Source organism: Bombina bombina, chromosome 4, assembly GCF_027579735.1.
Source record: "Bombina bombina isolate aBomBom1 chromosome 4, aBomBom1.pri, whole genome shotgun sequence".
NCBI classification, from domain to species: Eukaryota; Metazoa; Chordata; class Amphibia; order Anura; family Bombinatoridae; genus Bombina; species Bombina bombina.
The window spans coordinates 390,256,196-390,276,688 of record NC_069502.1 but is presented as its reverse complement, the minus strand read 5'-3'; the positions used below and the strand labels follow the sequence as shown (position 1 = coordinate 390,276,688).

General features: G+C 36.9%; 1 protein-coding gene across 1 annotated transcript in view; it reads left to right on the top strand.

Moving 5' to 3' along the window:
• The window catches only part of MRPL47 (mitochondrial ribosomal protein L47), a 32,018-nt gene extending 28,744 nt beyond the window's left edge, over positions 1-3,274 (top strand). The window contains exons 5-7 of the mRNA XM_053710165.1: positions 416-546; positions 633-728; positions 3,091-3,274. Of these exons, the coding sequence (XP_053566140.1) occupies positions 416-546; positions 633-728; positions 3,091-3,199 (336 nt within the window). The 3' untranslated portion in view covers positions 3,200-3,274. The remainder of the gene's footprint in view (positions 1-415; positions 547-632; positions 729-3,090) is intronic.
• Positions 3,275-20,493: the final 17,219 nt, after the last annotated feature.

Below are 20,493 nucleotides of genomic sequence, written 5' to 3'. Positions count from 1 at the left end.
CTCGAAAACGTTCCATTAAAAAAGAGACTTTTGTTAATCTCATTTTGAAAAAAGACCTGAGAGTGCTGTCATTTGTATAGGAAATATTTAAAGCATCATAGCACCCAGGCAGACGACCTTTGGAGGGTATATCCTGTGTGGTATGGACGGTATATATATATATATATATATATATATATATATATATATATATATATATATATATATATATATATATATATATATATATATATATATATATATATATATATATATATATATATATATATATATATATATATATATATATATATATATATTTTTTAATATTTATACAAGATGATAATACAAACTTTATGCAGACCGTATAAACAAAGTGCTACACATATTGTATACATTCACATAAACCGACGGTGCTAATGCCATAATTCTGCAGGTGGAGGACACTATGAAGAGGATTGATACTGTTGTTACTGAAAGAGAAGATTCACTCAGGCTTCTACAGACTGGTCAAGAAAATGCAAGGCCAGGAGACTGGAGGAGGAACTGTTTCGGGGAAACATTCTGGTATGTGAATGCACTATGTCTTATATAATGAGCTGGCCAAATATAAACCAAATAACCTCCACTTCTCCTTGTTTCATTGTTCACAGGCACACATGCAAGGAATGGCCAATGCCTTGGTATATGAACACAGGATATAAGAAAAAGAAGTTCTTTGCATTGCCATATGTAGACCATTACATTAGGTAAGCAAGTGATCATTGTTCTAAAAAAATAATAATAATACTGATTACCTATGTGCAGAGAAGTTCAAATATTACGTTTTTGGTCATCTTTTTAACATTCTTAAACCCCATAATTTAAGAAACTCTTTACTATTATCACCTACAATCATGTTCCACCATTTAAAACATTACACACATTTTAGTAACAATGTAAAATTAAAGGGACATTCCAGTCAAAAGTGAAATGAACATCAATGAATTACATCTTTGAATAGAAACATATTTGCAATATATGTTTTAGCAAAAATGCTTCTAGTAAAAGCTACCATTGTTTTAGTGTTAACATTTTTCTCTGCACGTGCATGTGAAGCATAGCTAAATATTCTCAGAGCATCACCATTGTAAATACTGCAGCTGCTCAGAGTCATTAGCAGATGGTACAAGCACCTTAGGCTCTCTGAGCACGTGTTAAAATGCTGGTGCACAGTTTATACGTAAATACACTGTTGAAACAGCTATAGCTTTTATTAGGAGCATTTTTGCTAATACATGTGAATATTACAAAAATGCTTCTATTCAAAAATGAAATGCACCCATGTGGATTACAATTTTGGCTGGAATGTCCCTTTAAGGAAATGTACAAACCTTGCATTGACAATTGCTTGCTTGTTGATTGCTGTCCTGTTAATCAGATTCTGACAAGTGATACCAATTATTGATATTGCAGCAAATACTGAATATCCCCTACACTCTTTTTTATATTTTGTTTTAAAGGGACCAGTAAACACAGTAGCCTTTCATAATCAACAAATGCATGATAAAAAGCAATAGCACTGAACTTCAAATGAGTAGTAGATTTCATTTTGACAACTTTAATAGTTATGTCTATTTCCACTCCCCCTGTACCATGTGACAGCCATCAGCCAATTACAAATGCTTATACGTATATTCTGTCATTTTTGCTGGTGATTCAAAAAGTTTAAATATAAAAAGACTGTGCACATTTTGTTAATGAAAGTAAATTGGAAAGTTGTTTAAAATTGCTGTATCTGATTCATGATTTTGACTTGAGTGTCCCTTTAAGTAAATCAACCAACTAACATTTCCCAGGATTATTTTTTATCATTTTGCTAATTTAATTGGAAGCCAGTGTTTTTGTTTTGTTTTTTTAATTTATTTTTTTTGTTTGTTTTTAAATGACGATGCAGATGTTTTGCATAGGTCAAGAGCATTCCTGCCTGACTTTTGATGCTATGTTAGATGGTAACTTTTTTGTTTAATGGGATGAATACATTACAAATCATGTATTTATGATGCTGCACATCCAGCTTTCACTTAACATCTAACTACAATATCTTTTCTCTGCTGCCTGTCAATTTTTGAACAATGAAATAAATGGTCTGAGGCCTAATGGTCAGCAAAGACCATGAGTGCCCCATAGGCTGGTAGTCTTTGTAGGATGTAGTGAGGCAGGCTTTTTTTTTTTTTTTTTTTTTTTGGTTCAACCAAAAGCTTTTGTTATGGGTTATTATCATATTTATGCGCTTAAAATACATTCTACCAATACCCACACATACTGTGCCCTCTACTAATATTGGCATCCTTGGTAAATAAGAGCAAAGAAGGCTGTGAAAGATTCTTTGTTTAACTTTTTTTTATCTTTTGTTAAAGAAAATACACAAAAATACTCTGCTCTCACGGATATCAAACAATTGCAAACACAACATAGAATTATCAAAAAATCTTTGGTATCCTTTGTAGAAGGAGGAGCAATGCACTACTGGGAGCTAGCTGAGCACATGGGTAATCCAATGACAAGAGGCATATATGTGCAGCCGTAAATCAGCAGCTAACTCACAGCTCCCAAGGACCTAGGTATGATTTTCAACAAAGGATACCAAGATTACTAAGCAAATTAGATAATAGAAGTAAAGTGGAATGTTGTTAAAAATTGCATTCTCTGTCTGAACCATGAAGAACAATTATTAGATTAATTTTAATTTACTTCCATTACCAAATATTTATATGCACATTTTCTAGGGAACAAGATTCTACTAAGCATGTGCACAAGCTCACAGGGTATATGTATACTAGTCTGTGATTGGCTGATGTCTGTCACATGATACAGGGGGCCGGAAAATGGGAGAAAAAATAAATGTGTCAGAAAAAAAAATATACTGCTCGTTTGAAATTCTGAGTGGGTGTTATTACATTGTCTTTTTATTATGCACTTGTTAATTATGCAATTTTACTGCATTGAGAGGTCCTTTAATGTGCCCTGTTAAATGATACAAAAGGTGTTTTGGCTATTCTGCTCGATAGCCACATGATACAATAAAAGTATCAGACTGTCAAAGGAATTTATATAATGCTTATGTTTTAGGTTAAGGATAGAGAAGCATTTGCGCATGAAAGCAAGAAAGAAGACTGAGGAAAAACATAAAATGCAAGACTTACAAAAGAGGTTTCCATCTATGGCTAAAACAGCTTAAAGCAAAACCCCTGTACAGTATTGTGCTCAAGATTTTCATTTACTGAATATACAATAAAATATTCTTTGTTTATCATTTGTTTTATAATCTGTTTTGAATCTAAACAATTGAGCCTAGCTAGGTGATTGTTGACACCATCATGTGAATGCACATCCCAAGTGGACTTTGTGGTAATTTCATCATAATTAGCACATCATTCATTAGAAGCCAAAGCGCAATGCGAACGGGACTTCACATTGCATGGAAGCTTTGCGCTCACAAAACTCTCGCTTCCATAGGCTCCACTGGAAGCCTCTTTCTGATGCCGATAGACACCGCACAGAACCTTGCGAAATAAAGGGGGTAAGTCGCACAGCGTTGGGCAGCAAAGTTTAAATATCTATGTATATGAATTAAGTTACCACTGACCCCATATACCGCAATGTACAGTAAAGGCACTTCATTGCGTTGTTTTTTTGGGGGGGGGTTCTAACACTCCACATTCACTTACTTTAACCCTTAGAATTGCTTTGTGCAGTTATATTTTCACACAAAAAAAGCTCATTTTTTATTAAAAAATTTTTTTTAAAAAATGATTCTCATATATTTTATTTTTAAAAAGGAACTATACTCTTCATTTTAGGGTGCAATTCGGGGACATTTTTTTAATTAACCAGAGGTCTGACTTAATTTCACTGAGCTCAAAGTGCTACTGCTAGGTCGTGGTAGCATTAAGCAGCCACTCCTAATGGCTGGTTATTTAATGTGCGCCCATAAATGGGCAAATCTTCCTATTTACGGGCACACATTAAATTAGTGCTACACTTGTAATGTAGCCCTTTGTTTTTAACACACTTAAGTTCAAGAGAACACCTGGATTTATATGGTCGTAACTTTTAAAAATGTAGTTTTTCATAGCCAACACAGTTATATTAATATACTTTGAACCTCTGTGATTACCTTGTATCTAAAGCCTCTTTTGACAGCCCCCTGATCCCATGGCTATTTATTTATTATTTATTGATTTTGCTTTTTAGTCAATTAGTGCAGTGTAAGCCACAACTTCTCGGGAGAGAGCACAATGTAATCTATATGGTTTACATGGATTAGCAGTCTCTTGATGTGAAAATCTATTTAAAAAAGCATGTGATTATAGGCTGTCTGTAGTGGCTTAGAAACAGGCAGAAATGTAGAGGTTTAAATGTTATAAAATATATTAATATAACAATGTTGGTTGTGCAAAGCTGAGGAATGGGTATTAAAGGTGTTATTTATCTTTTTAAACAATAACAATTTTGGTGTTGACTGTCCCTTTCATTATTCAGATAGAGAATACAATTTTAAAAAGGTTTCCAATTTACTTCTATTATGAAATTAGCTTTGTTCTCATGTTATTTGTTGTTGAAGAGATACCTAGGTAGGTAGCGTGCACATACCTGAAGCTCTGCATGACAGAAAATAATGCTGCCATCTAGTGCTGTAGACATGTGCACACTCGTAAGCTTACATCCCAGCTTTTCAACAAAGGATAACAGAAACAAAGAACATTTGATAACAGAAGTAAATTGGAAAGTTGTTTAAAATTGTATATTTTATCTGAATCATGAAAGAAAAAATGTGGGTTTTATGTCCCTTTAAAGAAATTCTAGGAAATAGAACCTGGTGATTGTTATTACAGTAATGAGACAAGAAATGGAAATGACAGAAGGTAAACATTTTGTAATTATTCGCACATATCAAGTGATATCAAATTAAAGGGTGTACACCAGGAATTCATTACCCACAAAAGATGAAAAATAGGATTATGCCTCAGCAATTAAATATAGGTCCAATATGTTATCCAAAACAACTCACTCGGTTCACAATTGAAAAAGCTCTCTAGTTTTTCAATATTATCTAAGAAGTCTTGAGAATTGTTTATCTCACTAGACAGGTTTCTGTATGTGAAAAGACATGCATTGAAGTAGAACACTCAAAAAAAAAAAAAAAAAAGCCCCCAAAGATTTTGAAAAATTTCATTCCATGCTGGCAAGTTTTGATTATCAGGCCCATAGTTTTGGAAGCATTAAGAGAATGGTCTCCTCTTGGGATATAATATATAAGGAAAACAAACTAATCAAAGCTCATGTCACTCGTATGAGACAATGACACAAAAGTATAATTCTATCACTAAATAAATCGCTGGTAAGGCCTCACCTTGAGTACGGAGTGTAGTTCTGGGGACTAATCTCAAAACAAATACATTGCAGACTTAGAAAAAGCCCAGAGAAGGGCCACAAAACTAATAAGGGGAATGGAGAATTTAAGCTATGAGGAGAGGTTAGCCAAACCGGGTCTGTTTTTTACTAGAAAAAAAGGAGCTTAAGAGGTGACATGATTACTTTTTTTTTTTTTTTCCCCATTTTTATTGAGGAATAAAATAAGGCATACATACAGAAAGCATACATGAACTGTAAAGCAGTAGAACATGTCATTAAAGGAATACATATATTACATTGTATGGAGTTTTTATACAGTATAGAGTCCTTAAAGAAATTGGCCCAGTACAGTGGATTAGCTGAATGCCATATGCTCATTAGACCTCCTAATTGTCACATAAGGCCACTTTTGGACCAAATTGCAATAAAACCAAAGTGTAGGAGATCTTTCCTAAACAAAAGAAACCGCTTTTGGGTCTCAAATAATTTCCTCTTTTTACATGTTTACAAAACAGGCAAATAACATCACAGTTCCAGAGACAAAGAAAAGTCACATAGATAATATGCATATTAAAAGTCAAAGGCAGGAATACAAATAAACGCCCAGTTATATAGATTAGATACACGTAAACCTCATATTTTCATGTAAAGTCCAAATGGGGAATTTTATGGGGAAAAGTAAAATAGCAAACTGGGCCATTTTTGGACCCCGGAATTGCATTTAGTGTATGGAGACATATAGGGAATAAGACCTGCCACAGACAATATCTTACACCAATTGTATTGTAGCTTTCATATGTTAACATAGAGGGTCCACATGTTCATAACTATGTAGATATAGACAGTATATCTAAATAATTTCAGAGCCAACTGTGCATTACCAACTGGAGTAGGATGGTGAGAACCTGCCAGAATATTTGTGGTTATTGAGTGTATTTAATTAGTCTACTATTTGCAGCAGGAGGTGTAGCACTGCATAATTACCTGGTTAGGAAATTGAGTGGAGAGCAAGTCTCAGCTGCTGACTAAACTTTTTGTACAAGATAAAACATGTAAGCTGGCGGAAGTATTACCTTAGACCACCCATTTGTGTATATAAGGTAATGTAGTGTATTTGACCCTTAATCTTAAATTGATAGTAGTGGGTAAGAAGGCTCTGACAAAGGAGCAGATTATATTTGTTAGTGTAAATATGTCCCATATTAAAAAAAAGAGGGGGGGGTCTGTGTGTTCATGGGTAAAAAGGTACTGACCGCACAACCTAACAATTTTAGAGGCATCAGTGTAGTTTCATCAGTAATAGGTTGCTCTATATGAATCCATTCTGGTAGTCTACTATGAGTAGTATTAGCGGATGCTCTGCATAGGTAGATGGACAGAAGGTAAAACATGCCCTACATACACCAAGGCCAGTGAAAATAACAACACAAGCAAGAGGTTACATTTAAATAAGTGGACAGTTAATAGAATACATATGGCCCATAGTGCAGGGTTGGTAGCGGCGAATCAAAATACAAAGGGCTCTGTTAGTGACCACTGCTTCAGCTTTTGACAGTGGGGAAGCTGCGTAACCTATATTTTACCTAATGAGCATAGGCCTGAAAAACAGACTGTGAGCAGGGCAGAAGGGTCACACGCTGTGAGAAACTAGAGTAAACTAAAGTCATTCAGTGCTCTCCCGTACTCCAGACTAATATGCCATTGTTAGGGGTTGCTATAATTAACAGTCATGTTGGGCATATCTCTGACCTTAGCACATCCAGGGCCGCAAATCCTTAGGTGGGGGCAGTCCGGATGATTGTATGAGCTGAGGGGGTTCTTCCAATACTTATTTTAGTGGCAGAAAGGGGTAAAACATTGTTCGCTAAGGAATCTCAACAGTCCACGGGACTCGGATGTTATCTGTGCTGCTTGCACTTACCCTACACCAGTTCTTATTGGGGGACAATAGTTCCCTGACATGCCGGGCTGATCACCTGATTTCCAAGGGAGTAGCAGCCATTCCGCCCAAAAGGAGACTCTGAGAAGCAGCAATAGCGCTGAAGTGAATATTTGATGAAGTTCAATCATGGGGCATATTCTGGCGCCGGCCGTAGCCTCAGCAGACTCAGAGGCATTGCGGCCTAAGCCACTCTCAATAACGCAGCGGTAAGTATCTTTAGGTTCCGTGGCTTCCTCTATCGCTGGGTGTGAGGTGGCGTATTTACCCCTAGGCTCCTTAGGAGCTCCGGACGTCTCTCTGGCAGTTGGGTGCTTGGGGTCCTGCTGGATGTGGGTGTCTTTAGTGTAATTTTCTTTAGCAGGCAGTAAACCAGTAGATAGCCATTCCCTTTCATGGTCCACCATAATTATGTTAGTAACAGGAGCGGTACAACCCAGGATTGACTTTATCTCCTTCTCCTCGGCTGGGTCAGAGTTGGTAGGGTCTATTCCTCGTGAGGATCTTTGCGGAAGAAGGTCTGAAGGCAAACTAGGTATCTCTTCCTCAGTACCACTTGTCTGTGCCGCACCAGCAGTTATGGCGTATGAGATCTTGTGGGTGACTGACTCCATAGGTTTGAATACAACCTCATCCAGTTGGGTAAGATGCTGTAGCAATAAATTCTCCAGTACTTGAAGAATTTGCGTCTCCATTTTTACTGCAAAGGTTAGCAGTATCCAAAGCTTAGTTTGTGACTGCGCACATAAGGCACAGCTAGTTGTGGGGACAGACTGAGGCTTCAATTATAGGGAAAGGCCTCAAAGTATAAAGTCCGGTACTGAGGGCAGTGAAGCCCGGTCACTCTCCAAAACCCTATTTCTGGAAAGCAGACCTCTTCAGACAAGCCTCTCCACTATTTAGAGCAGGGTACTAATAAAAATACAGCTTTAAATTAGAGATCAGTGGAAGAAGCTTGAGGAGCTGAAGTTCAGTGCGACCTGCAAGATGGCCGCCGCCCGGGTGTCCCCGACATGATTACTTTATATAAATATATTCAAGAAGCTCTGTTCGAAGAAAATTTTCTGACAAAAGGACACAATTTAAGGCTAGAGGAAAGCAGATTTAATCTCAAAAACGTAAATGTTTTGTCACTGTAACTAATTAAATTGTGGAACTCATTACCCAAGGAAGTAGTAAATGCCAATAGCCTAGCTGATTTGGTAACTTTCAAATGTATATACTGTATGTGCCTACCTCACATCCTATAGTAAAAAAAAAATTGAATGTTCTAATTCGTTAGAGCATGTCATTTTTTAAGATTGTCAACCCTAGACTTCTGTGTGTGTAACGGTAACTCCTTCAAAGAAGTTAAATACGCAGTAGAAATAATGTTCGGGACTTGCAGAGCAGTGCTGGTCCCAAGCGGAAAACACAGCTGATCCAATCAGCAATGCTAGTCGCATGACTCAGATGTGGAATTAGTGCTGCTGAGGGGCCAGTTTTCCACTCAGATTACAGTGTTTGTCACAGGGATGTATTTGGGGTATGATTTGTGACTCTCTTTCTCCTCATCGGAAATTTTGTCACAAACATTTTATAGTGGTGGCTGATATGTTTCAGTACTGGGTTGGCTATTTACTTTACTAGTAGATGACCGTCTGTTGGTAAGTATCTTATTTTCAATTATATTACACTCTTTAGTCTAGTTGGGCATTTATAGTCATATATTTATTTAATATTTATATAGCCTTGGAACAGAGTCATTTTTATTGCCCTTATATAAAAAAAAAACAATTGCGCATTGGTTTTTGGTGCACAGAATTTAATTTGTATTTTTAACTTTGTGTCTGCCTTCGGGTCTGCTGCCATCGAGATAGCGCTCTTGAGCCCTCGAGATTGTAGATGTCTGGGTTCACATTCTCAGGGGCGTTAAGTTTTCCTGTGCTTCAGCTTTAAGGGCTAGCACACGTATGACTAGCATGCAAAAAAAACGTGTGTGCATCAATCTCCCTTTTTAACAGCTTATTTTTCTTTCATACAGGTGGTGAGAGTCCACAATCCATTACTCATGGGAATTCCCTTCCCTACCACTTGGAGGAGGCAAAGATTGCCAATTCCAAGAGCTCTATATAACCCCTCCCACCTCACACATATCTGTCTTTCCTTTGCCTTCGTTGGAGGTGGTTGAAGAATGAAGTGTGCATGATTTTCTTCAGAGAGAGGGGTTTTCAGTGTATTTTGAGGCCCAGTTTCCCCTCAGTGTGCAGTGCTTGTCAGAGGGATGTATTTGTGGTATTGTTTAGGATTCTTTTATTCACATCATGGGAATTTCTTCATAAACTTTTCATAATCGGCCACAGGACTTGTGTGTTGCCTCCCTTTACGGATCTACAAGATACTCCTATTCCATAACCTCTACTGATATGTTTCAGTACAGGTTTGGCTGTCTGCTACTTGATGGCGGACGAATGTCTACTGGTAAGTATTATTTTTTTATTGTTATGTAAGTCACTCTGTTTTGAGCACTACTCCTATCGCTGATATTATAATATCTTTTTTGTTTAAAAGTGCATATACAGGGCCAACATCCAAACAGATACAAGATCCCAAAGTGAGACCCCTAAAAACTCAAAAAAATGAATATCAATATACAAAGAGGGAGCGCCAGCTATAGGCTAAAGTATCAGAATAATATTAAAATACATTTATTACATTCACATAAACTAGGGTACCCTATGTACATATAACAATTCAATTGAAAACAATTAAAAAATTAGTTAAAACAATAAAGTGCCCCTCAGGAGAGAAGGGAATACCAAAACGTATAAACACAAAAAAAAATGTGTATTAAAAGTCCCAAATGATATAAAAAGTCTTAATAAGTGATGATATCCTTAGCAAATGTCCTGTGTAACAGATCCGGTGCCCTTGTGAATCCAATTAATCCTTTGTGTATGATGGGGTATCCAAGAAATCAAAAATCAAAATAAAGATGCTTATCAAAAATATGATAAAAATCAAAAACATAAAAATAAAATTGGAGGAAAGTGAATCAAGGGAAAAAAGTGAATAAGAAATCCAATAGGATCCAAAAATTGCAGTACCTGTAAAAAACAAAAATCACACAGTGCAATAACGCTAATATGAATATAAACTTAATTGAAAATAGGCTTACCCTATATGTAAACTCGAGCAGTGACTACTTATACCATGTACATCAACGCGTTTCGGCCCCAAATTCTCAAGATGTCTACTGCTGGTAAAAGTATGGCTTAAATAGCCTATAGGGACCAATCAAGATGGGTGTAATTTCCCGCCGTAAATTGCCATTACATGTATCATGACAACCTTCTTATGCCCTTAATAAAGATGGTGGCCACTGGCTCTTTTACTTCCTGTAATTTCCTGCCTTAAAATGCCATTACATGTATCATGGCAATCCTCTAATGCCCTTAATAAAGATGGTGGCTACTGACTCACTTCCGGTATTGGACATATTATTATTAAAGGCTGATTCCCCCTATTTGTTAAGTTCTGGAATTGAGGATTACAAACCTTCGTAGTAGAAACTCCATATTATCATAATAGTCTGGATTGTTAATCCGTTCTAAATATTGTATTCTATGAAAAACGCCACATGACAACTACGTTACATCCAGGTGACGCGTCACTTCCGTTTTTTTCAGATGTCACGTCCGGTTTTTCAGAATGCATGTCAATTCCGGCTCTGAGGTCACAGCCGGTTGCATGATGGAATTCTGGAACATGTAGTTCTGATATAGAAAGAGGATATTGATTTATTGTCAGATTATACTAATATGCTCGAGTCTGCATTAAATCTAAAATAAATAAAAGTTACTAGTATTAGGGATTGTCCATATCGGTAGGTATATACCTCTAATGTAATTCACATTGTGAATACAATACATTTATAAATAAGAACAATTGGATAGAGTACAATTAAGAGTTTATACAATTGGATGAAAGGTAATGATAAAACCACATATATTTAATAGACAGAAAATCTCACTAAAAAGAAGATATTTTCTAAAACATTATAGAAATGACATTAAAAACAAAATAGTTTTATAAATAGCATTAAAAAACTTTAGAAAACAGTAAAAAACGGTGAGATGTAAAAACATATTGATGATTCATACTGAGTAGAAGTATAAAAAATGAAAGTATATGAAGTGTGAAAAGTGAATCAAACTGTAGGAGGGGGAGTTGTATCAATATTTTCAAATTGAAATTTATTTAAAAATGAAAGTTGTTTCAAAATAATTTAGTTAAAAAGATGAAAGACTTCGAAATCAGCATTTAGGCCCTGTGGATATATACTATCTATGTAAAAACTCAATTTTGCCTCGGCCTGTAGTAGTCTTTTACCATAATCTCCCCCTCTCCGTTGTTTTGGTACTTTACATATAGCCATATATTTGAGACTTGTATTTTTGCCTCCATGTTTGTCTTGAAAATGTTTGTATAGTGGGACATTGTCTCTTATGTTTAATGGCTAATAAATGTTCCCTGATTCTGTCCTGGACACTCTGTGTTGTCTGTCCAACATATTGGAGGCTACAACCACATTTTAACAGATAAATTACCCCTTTGTCCTTGATCTTAAAAACCTCTTGGCTAATATTTGATTTAAATGTGTCACCCTTAATACCATGCTGGCAAGCTTTACACCATCCACATGGGAAGAAACCTTTTAGTCTCTCTGCTTTAATATTAGTCTCAAATAATCTCTATTCTGTTTTTTGTAGACTTGGTGCTAGCATTGTCTTGAGGTTTTCAGATTTACGATAGATACATTTCAGGGCATTACTTAATTTTTCACCTATTATATTTTCTTGTTTCAATAGGTACCAATTGTTCTTAATTATAAGTTCAATTAGAATACGATTCTCACTATATTTTGTAATCAGTAGGACAATGAAAGAGATTATCTGTCTATTGTATTGACAGTTTTAATGGTATTCTCTAACACATCTTCTGAATAACCTTTGAAAATTTTTCTTAACTCTTAATAATTGTCCCTTTTGGGATATTGTTTTTCCAAGTAGGGTGATGGCAGCTTGATTGATGAATGTAGTTGTTACAGTTGACTTTTTTTAAAAAGGTGGAAGTTTCGATTTTACCATTTTCTATCTCTATAAATAGATCTAAAAACGTTATATTAGTATGGCTAAATTCATAGGTAAACTTGAGGTTTTGTTAATCACTTCTATTGTAAATTTCAAGTCTTCCTTAGTGCCTCGCCATATCATAAAAATGTCATCAATATATCGATGATAGAGGACTAGATCCGCGCTAGCTGGGCAGGAGTCCCAGAATATGAATACTAGAATACTAGCAGCTTTTATTTATTTTAGATTTAATGTAGACTCGAGCATATTAGTATAAATTGACAATAAATCAATATCCTCTTTATATATCAGAACTACATGTCCCAGAATTCCATCATGCAATCTGCTGTGACCTCAGAGCTGGAACTGGAATTGACATGCATTCCGAAAAACCGGACGTGACGTGCTATCCGAAAAACATAATTTATGTAAGAACTTAACAGATAAATTAATTTCTTTCATATTGGCAAGAGTCCATGAGCTAGTGACGTATGGGATATACAATCCTACCAGGAGGGGCAAAGTTCCACAAACCTTAAAATGCCTATAAATACACCCCTCACCACACCCACAATTCAGTTTAACGAATAGCCAAGTAGTGGGGTGATAAAGAAAGGAGTAAAAAGCATGAACAAAGGAATTTGGAAATAATTGTGTTTTATTCAAAAAATCGTAATCATAAGCAGAAGAATCAAACTGAAACAGCTGCCTGAAGAACTTTTTTACCAAAAACTGCTTCCGAAGAAGCAAATATATCAAAATGGTAGAATTTAGTAAATGTATGCAAAGAAGACCAAGTTGCTGCTTTGCAAATCTGATCAACCGAAGCTTCATTCTAGTAGAATGAGCTGTAATTCTCTGAGGCGGGGCTTTACCCGACTCCAAATAAGCTTGAAGAATCAAAAGCTTTAACCACGATGCCAAAGAAATGTCAGAAGCCTTCTGACCTTTCCTGGAACCAGAAAAGATAACAAATAGACTAGAAGTCTTCCTGAAATCTTAAGTAGCTTCAACATAATATTTCAGAGCTCTCACCACATCCAAAGAATGTAAAGATCTCTCCAAAGAATTCTTAGGATTAGGACACAAAGAAGGGACAACAATTTCTCTATTAATGTTGTTAGAATTCACAACCTTAGGTAAGAATTTAAATGAAGTCCACAAAACTGCCTTATCCTGATGTAAAATCAGAAAAAGAGAGAGCAGATAATTCAGAAACTCTTCTAGCAGAAGAGATGGTGAAAAGGAACAACACTTTCCAAGAAAGTAGTTTAATGTCCAAAGAATGCAGAGGCTCAACTGGAGGAGCCTGTAAAGCCTTCAAAACCAAATTAAGACTCCAAGGAGGAGAAATTTATTTAATGACAGGCTTGATACGAACCAAGCCTGTACAAAACAGTGAATATCAGGAAGTTTAGCAATTTTTCTGTGGAATAAAACAAAAAGAGCAGAGATTTGTCCTTCCAAGGAATTTGCAGACAAACCTTTATCCAAACCATCCTGAAGAAACTGTAAAATTCTAGGAATTCTAAAAGAATGCCAAGAGAATTTATGAGAGGAACACCATGAAATGTAAGTCTTCCAAACGCAATAATAAATCTTTCTAGAAACAGATTTACGAGCCTGTAACATAGTATTAATCACTGAATCAGAGAAACCTCTATGACTAAGCACTAGGCGTTCAATTTCCATACCTTCAAATTTAATGGTTTGAGATCCTGATAGAAAAACGAACGAGGGACTTCCGGTGGGCAGGCCTTGTGCTAGCAGGGTGAACCTGTGCGCTCTGTGTAGCTCCGTGTCTAAGCTCCCTAGGACACGAACTAAAATCTGCCCAAGTGGGAAAGCCCTTGACGGGAGGCGTCTGGGCTGCATATCTCACAGGAGAAGGGGAGTATAACGTTTCTCCCTCACCGAAAGTTGAAACACGCAGGTTAAGCGTGGAAGTGGACCCTTAAAATAAGAAAAAGGGAAGCATAAGTAAAGGTGGAGGCCTCATAATTATAACAGGGATAAAAGCAATCCCGCAAGTGAAACTCCCGCTGCTAGGGGAGTAACGGCAGAGACATACTTCATGGAGAAGGGTAATTCCCACCTGGCAGAGGGTAGCAGTGGAGAGACATAGCCACCAATCAGGCCCAAGGGAAATAATACTGATAAGGAGAAGGGAGGCTCCTACCGGCGGAGCGGTGCCGTTAGCCCAACCCGGGGACTCTGAGTGAGACTTGAAGTCGGAAAATCAAGGGTGAGCCAGGTGTTACAGGGGCAGGCACGGCAGAAAGAGACGCTGGGGAAAGGTGGAGCCCCTTAAATGAAAAAACTACAGCCTGGAAAAAAAAAAAAATAATACAGTGGGGCCCGGACCACACATCACCGCATTTACCTGAAGCTGGTCCTGGCGGTCTCTCGCTGGTACATGGTGAAGTTTGGAGTGGTCTCCGTCGGCTGTGGGGGTGCCGGGGCTGCCTGTCGGAGGCGGTCGCGCCTCTCTTCCTGTTGGTGTGTGAAGGCTGTGCGGTGCTGACGGAGCGGTCAGGTGACACGCAGGAGACAGTCGAGTGAAGCCGGACGGTAGGAGCTGGCTGAAAGGGCAAACCGCTTTGCGGCCGTGTGAGTAGAGAGCCGTAATTACAGAGTGGCGCAGTGGACTTTGCTTGAGTCTGACAAGAAGAAGGTAACAAGCATATTATATTGACTGTTATTGAGACTGCTGCCCCATCCTAGAGGGGGGAAAGAAGAAATAAGCTAGAGAAGTGAAAGGAAGAAAAAAAAAAAAAAAAAAACTTTTGACTGTGTTTTTTTTTTTTTTAAGATACCCTGGGCAACAAATATCCTATAGACTCTGGAAGAATGTTTAAGTTGTCTAATATTTAATAGAGAGTCCACGGTACATTTTTTTCAGGGAAAAAGGGGTCACAGGTATTCATGAAGGAGTAGGGGACAGGGGGAGTGAGAGAGAGAGTGGGAGCAAGAGAGGGAATAAGAAGAGAGGGGAGTGAGAAAGGATTTAGATCAGTAACGAAAATCAGTATACAAGTGTATGTATGGATAAATTCCTGGGGGTTAACAAGATGACAACTAAATATAAACAAAATGAGAGAAGACAGAGAGGTTCCCCTGAGGTATTAAATGAATCAATAGAAAGCACCCCCAGTAACAAAGATACGCATCAGATTGTGCAACAGATAAGTTCATTATTCCTTCCCAAAATGGAGAATCTACAAAAAGGTTTAGATGCTATTTCTGGAGAGATTAAACAGATCTCCAACAGGTTCACAGAATTGGAAGGAAGAGTGTCAGATCTTGAAGACACTTCTTCACACCAAGCTAATGCAATTGAAAACCTTATAAAACAGAACCAAGTTCTCCATCAACGCCTTGAAGACCTTGAGAACAGGTCAAGGCGAAATAATATTCGCCTAATTGGGGTCCCCGAAACCATTAAGTCAGTAGACTTGATATATTTTGTTGAAAATACCCTCGCAAATCTTTTAAAAATGCCCACAGGTATTCTTAAAGGTAGTGTAGAGCGGGCCCACAGGATTGGCCCAGACTACCAAGAAGGGAATACACGTGTACAGCCTAGACAGATTATGGTTAAAGTGTTAAATTTTCAAACAAAAGTGGTCATTTTACAAGCATACAGAAAGAACTCTCCTCTCATATTTGAGAATTCTAAGATTTTGATGTTTCAGGATTACTCAATGGAATTATCAAGAAAACGAAAAGAGTTTTCTCCATTGTGTACTATTCTGAATAAGGAAGGTATAAAAGCTTTCTTGTTATACCCAGCTAAACTAAAAATTTTAACACCTGAAGGTCCAAGGTTTTTTGAGTCTCCTCATGAGGCTAAGGAATTTTTGGATCGTAGCTCAAAGACCATTTTGTAGAAATGTATTTATTTAAAATTTTTGTCTGATGTTTTGTTTTTCCTTTTTTCATATTAGGTTTGCAACGCTTTGAATTTATGTTTTTATTTAAATTGTTGGAAAATGGGGCAATTGGCCCTACCTGGCTATGTTGGATTATCTTTGCTAGGGTACCTTGGTTAGATAACTCAGTTTCGGTGGTAGAAAAGAAATGTAATAGAGGAAAAGAAAATTTAATGCTGGATTTGTATAGGATGGTGTGTGTTTTTTTTTTTTTTTTCTCCCCAGTTATACAAAGAATTGGTCAAAATTTTATTTATGTCTCCCAGTGGCACGGTTCAAAAAACAATCTCTGCTTCTGGTTGTGTTTTATATCATTTATATGGGGATTCCCTTTTTTTTTTTTTTTCACTTTCACCCTATGCACTTTTATTCGAGATGCAGGTTGAGTATTTATCACCCTATTATCTTACACCGTCATATAAGGAATGTAACTTTTTCACATTGGTTTTTAACACTCATGGAATTTTACGGGCACTTAAAGGACTATTCTCTGTCCCCTCCCTTCACATTTTTGCACCTTCTGTGTGCACGGTGTTTAGTCATAACCGTGCTCTTATTGATATATAATTTTTGCACTTTATGTACGTCTATAACACTTATGGATAATCTCTTCACACTTAGGATTTTTTTTTTTTTTTTTTGTCTTTTCTCTCCTTATCACTTTATATATATGTGTTTTCTGCACGGGATATCACTCTTTCTTGCTCTGTTGCATAAGGCAAGTATTTTTCCCACTTTATGTGTATTTAATATTTATGGACACTTGTGGTAGTTCAGACCTTTTTTTTTTCTCTTTTTTTTTCTTTCTTCTTCTCCCTCTTCTCCCCTCTCTGTGTTCCTCTTTTCTCTTTTTTTATTCCAAGGGTTTATATGGTGCATTTTTTAATAGAGGATGACCCTTAAGTTAGTATCATGGAATGTGGGGGGTATTAACTCTCCCATAAAAAGACAAATGATACTCTCTCATCTACGGCGGCTTAAGACAGACATAGCGTTCCTGCAGGAGACGCATTTATCGGATAAGGAACATGATAAATTATGTAAAAATTGGGTGGGATCCATAACTTATGTCTCTTATACAAATGCAAGTAGAGGTATAGCAGTCCTCTTCGGTAAGCGACTCCAGATTGAGATTGTTAAAACTATTAAAGATTCAGAGGGTAGGTATTTGATATTACAGATAAAGTCAAAGGGGAAGATATGGGTCCTGTGTAACATTTATGCACCCAATAAGAAAGATATGGGATTTTGGACAGGTCTCCTCCAAGCACTAGTGCCGTTTCAAGGTCAGGATATAGTAGTGGGGGGTGATTTTAATCTGACCCCAAATCCTGCGTGTGATAGATATCGAACGCCCGGGTATGTACAAAAGTCCACTCTCAAAAATAAGGGGAAATTTGAGGGGAGAATTTTTAAAAAATTCCAAGATGTGCTCCAATTAGTAGATATTTGGAGACTTCGTAATCCGGATGGTAAAGATTATACCTGTGCCTCTAGAGCAGCTCCAGTTCTTTCTAGGATTGATTTATTTCTTGTATCGAATTCCTTGGTCTCTAGGGTAGCTAAGGATAAAATACATAATGTAATTATTTCCGATCATGCCCCAATTGAAATATCTCTATTGGAAGGCTATCAGTATAGCAATAGGAACACATTAAGGTTTCCATATTATTTATATACGTCTGAAAATGTTAAAAAAATGTTGGCACAGTCATGGAATGATTATTATACAGACAATATGGCTCATCTTGGAAACATAGGAGTTTTCTGGGGGGCAGCTAAATCTGTACTAGCTGGTAATATATTAGCCTATGATGCTAATATACGCAAAAAGGCAGGGCTGAAACTTCAACAACTCCAGGAAAAAGTCATGTCTGATTACCAAGCCTATTGTAGAAGGTCCACGGCTAGCACTAGAGAAATATATCATGTGAGTAAGGAAGAATTAGATGTCTATCTTAAACAGCAAGCAGTAAATACATTATTAAAAAGAGAGAGTCATTATTATAGATTCGGAAATAGATCAGGAAAACTTTTGGCTTCTTTGACCAAAAATCGGACAACAGGAAAAAATATTGCGGCCATTAGATACAAGAATGCTATATTTAAATCCCCAGAGACTATTGCCTCTGCATTTGCAGAGTACTACACGGAGTTGTATTCTAAACAAGCAAACTCATCAGTTTCCTCTCTCCAAGATTTTTGGGCAACGGTAACATTACCTCAAATTACCCAGGAACAATTAGAAACTTTAAATAATCCTATCTCGAAGGAAGAAATTGAAAGGACTATCAAATCACTAGCAAATAGTAAAGCGGCGGGCCCTGATGGACTCCCCATTGAATTTTATAAATTACTTAAAGATCAGGTATCGTCGGTTCTTTCTAGGCTATATCAAGATTTCTCAACTGAAGGGAATCATCCAGAACAAAATTTTATTAGTGCGTTTATCTGTTTAATTCCAAAGGTTGGGAAAGATCAGGCACTACCAGAGTCTTATAGACCTATATCACTACTTAATTCTGATTATAAGATATTTATGAAAGTACTGGCAGAGCGTTTAAAGATGATATTGCCTACCCTTGTACATACTGACCAAACTGGTTTTATGAAGGGTAGGACTTCAGTGACAAATCTAAGGAGAGTATTACATGCAATTTCACATTATTGGCTACGTTCAAGGGAGAGAGGGGTTGGGGCTCTGTCGGAGGCCTTCCTGCTGTCTTTGGACGCAGAGAAGGCCTTCGATAGAGTCGAATGGGATTACCTATTCTCTGCATTGCAAAATTATGGAATAACAGGCAACTTTCTAGCATCAATTCGTAATGTTTATCATAATCCGATTGCTCATATTTTTGTTAATGGGGTATTCTCTCCCACAGTATATCTTCAAAGAGGAACAAGACAGGGCTGCCCGCTCTCGCCACTTCTTTTTAACTTGGCCTTGGAACCCTTGGCTATAAAATTGCGAGCTAGTTTTCCAGGTATGAATATTAAGGGAGAGGCCATTCATCTGGCATTGTATGCAGATGATATGTTGTTATTTGTTGAAAATCCAAACTTGCATATCTCTAAAATTTTACAATTAATATCGGAATTTGGGTCTTACTCGGGTTATAAAATTAATACGGGTAAGTCAGAGATTTTATGGTTGCATACAATTAAAAAGAATAACTTTCACTATCCCTTTAAAGAAATTGATTCTTCACTTACGTATCTGGGTATAAAAATACCAAGCAACCCTAACTTAATATATGAATTAAATATTATGGAGCATTGTTCGGAAGTAATCTCGCTTTTAGAACATTGGAAAAATCTCCCCCTTACATTAGCAGGAAGGATAGCATTGATAAAAATGGTGGCGCTTCCTAAAATTTTATATCCTTTACTAATGCTTCCTTGTCTTATAACAAAAAGCGATTTAAATCGGTTAAACCGAGCAATAGCAATGTTCCTTTGGAAAGGAAAGAAGTCTCGAATTGCTCTTGGGAAGTTATATGCCAGTTATTCAAGGGGAGGTCTTGGATTACCCTACTTTAAACTTTATAATTGGGCTGCATTGGCACGAATAGTATTAGATTGGCAATTAAACACATATCACTTCGGTGAAAAAGCAGCATTGGGAGAATGGAACCTTTCGGTTTTACCCTTTATCTCTTATAAAGACATTCCAAAACAAATTCAGTCGCATATACTTTACGGGGATGCTCTTCAAGCCTGGCATTCAATTCATAAATTTGTAAAGGGTCCGGTGATATCGCCCAGATCTATCCCGTTCTTAAATAACATTTATTTTCCAGCAGGAATGGACTCAGGAGCGTTTCGGTCATGGGAAGCGAAAGGGCTAAAAACGTTAGGAGATATGGTGGACCCTTTAAGTAAAAAGATTTATTCGTTTCAGATATTACAAAATAGATTTGATATTCCAAATACGCAATTCTTTGCTTTTCTGCAAGCTCGACATTATGTCTCAAGTATGATAGAGAAAAACGCCCAATTTTGGGATCCTTCGTTTTTTGATCTTCCTCAAAAGAAATTTTTAATTGGCTCATTTTCACTATCAGGAATTTATCAACCGATGAATAATAGGGAAGAATTGATAGTTATGGATAAAATACTGGGTAGATGGAAA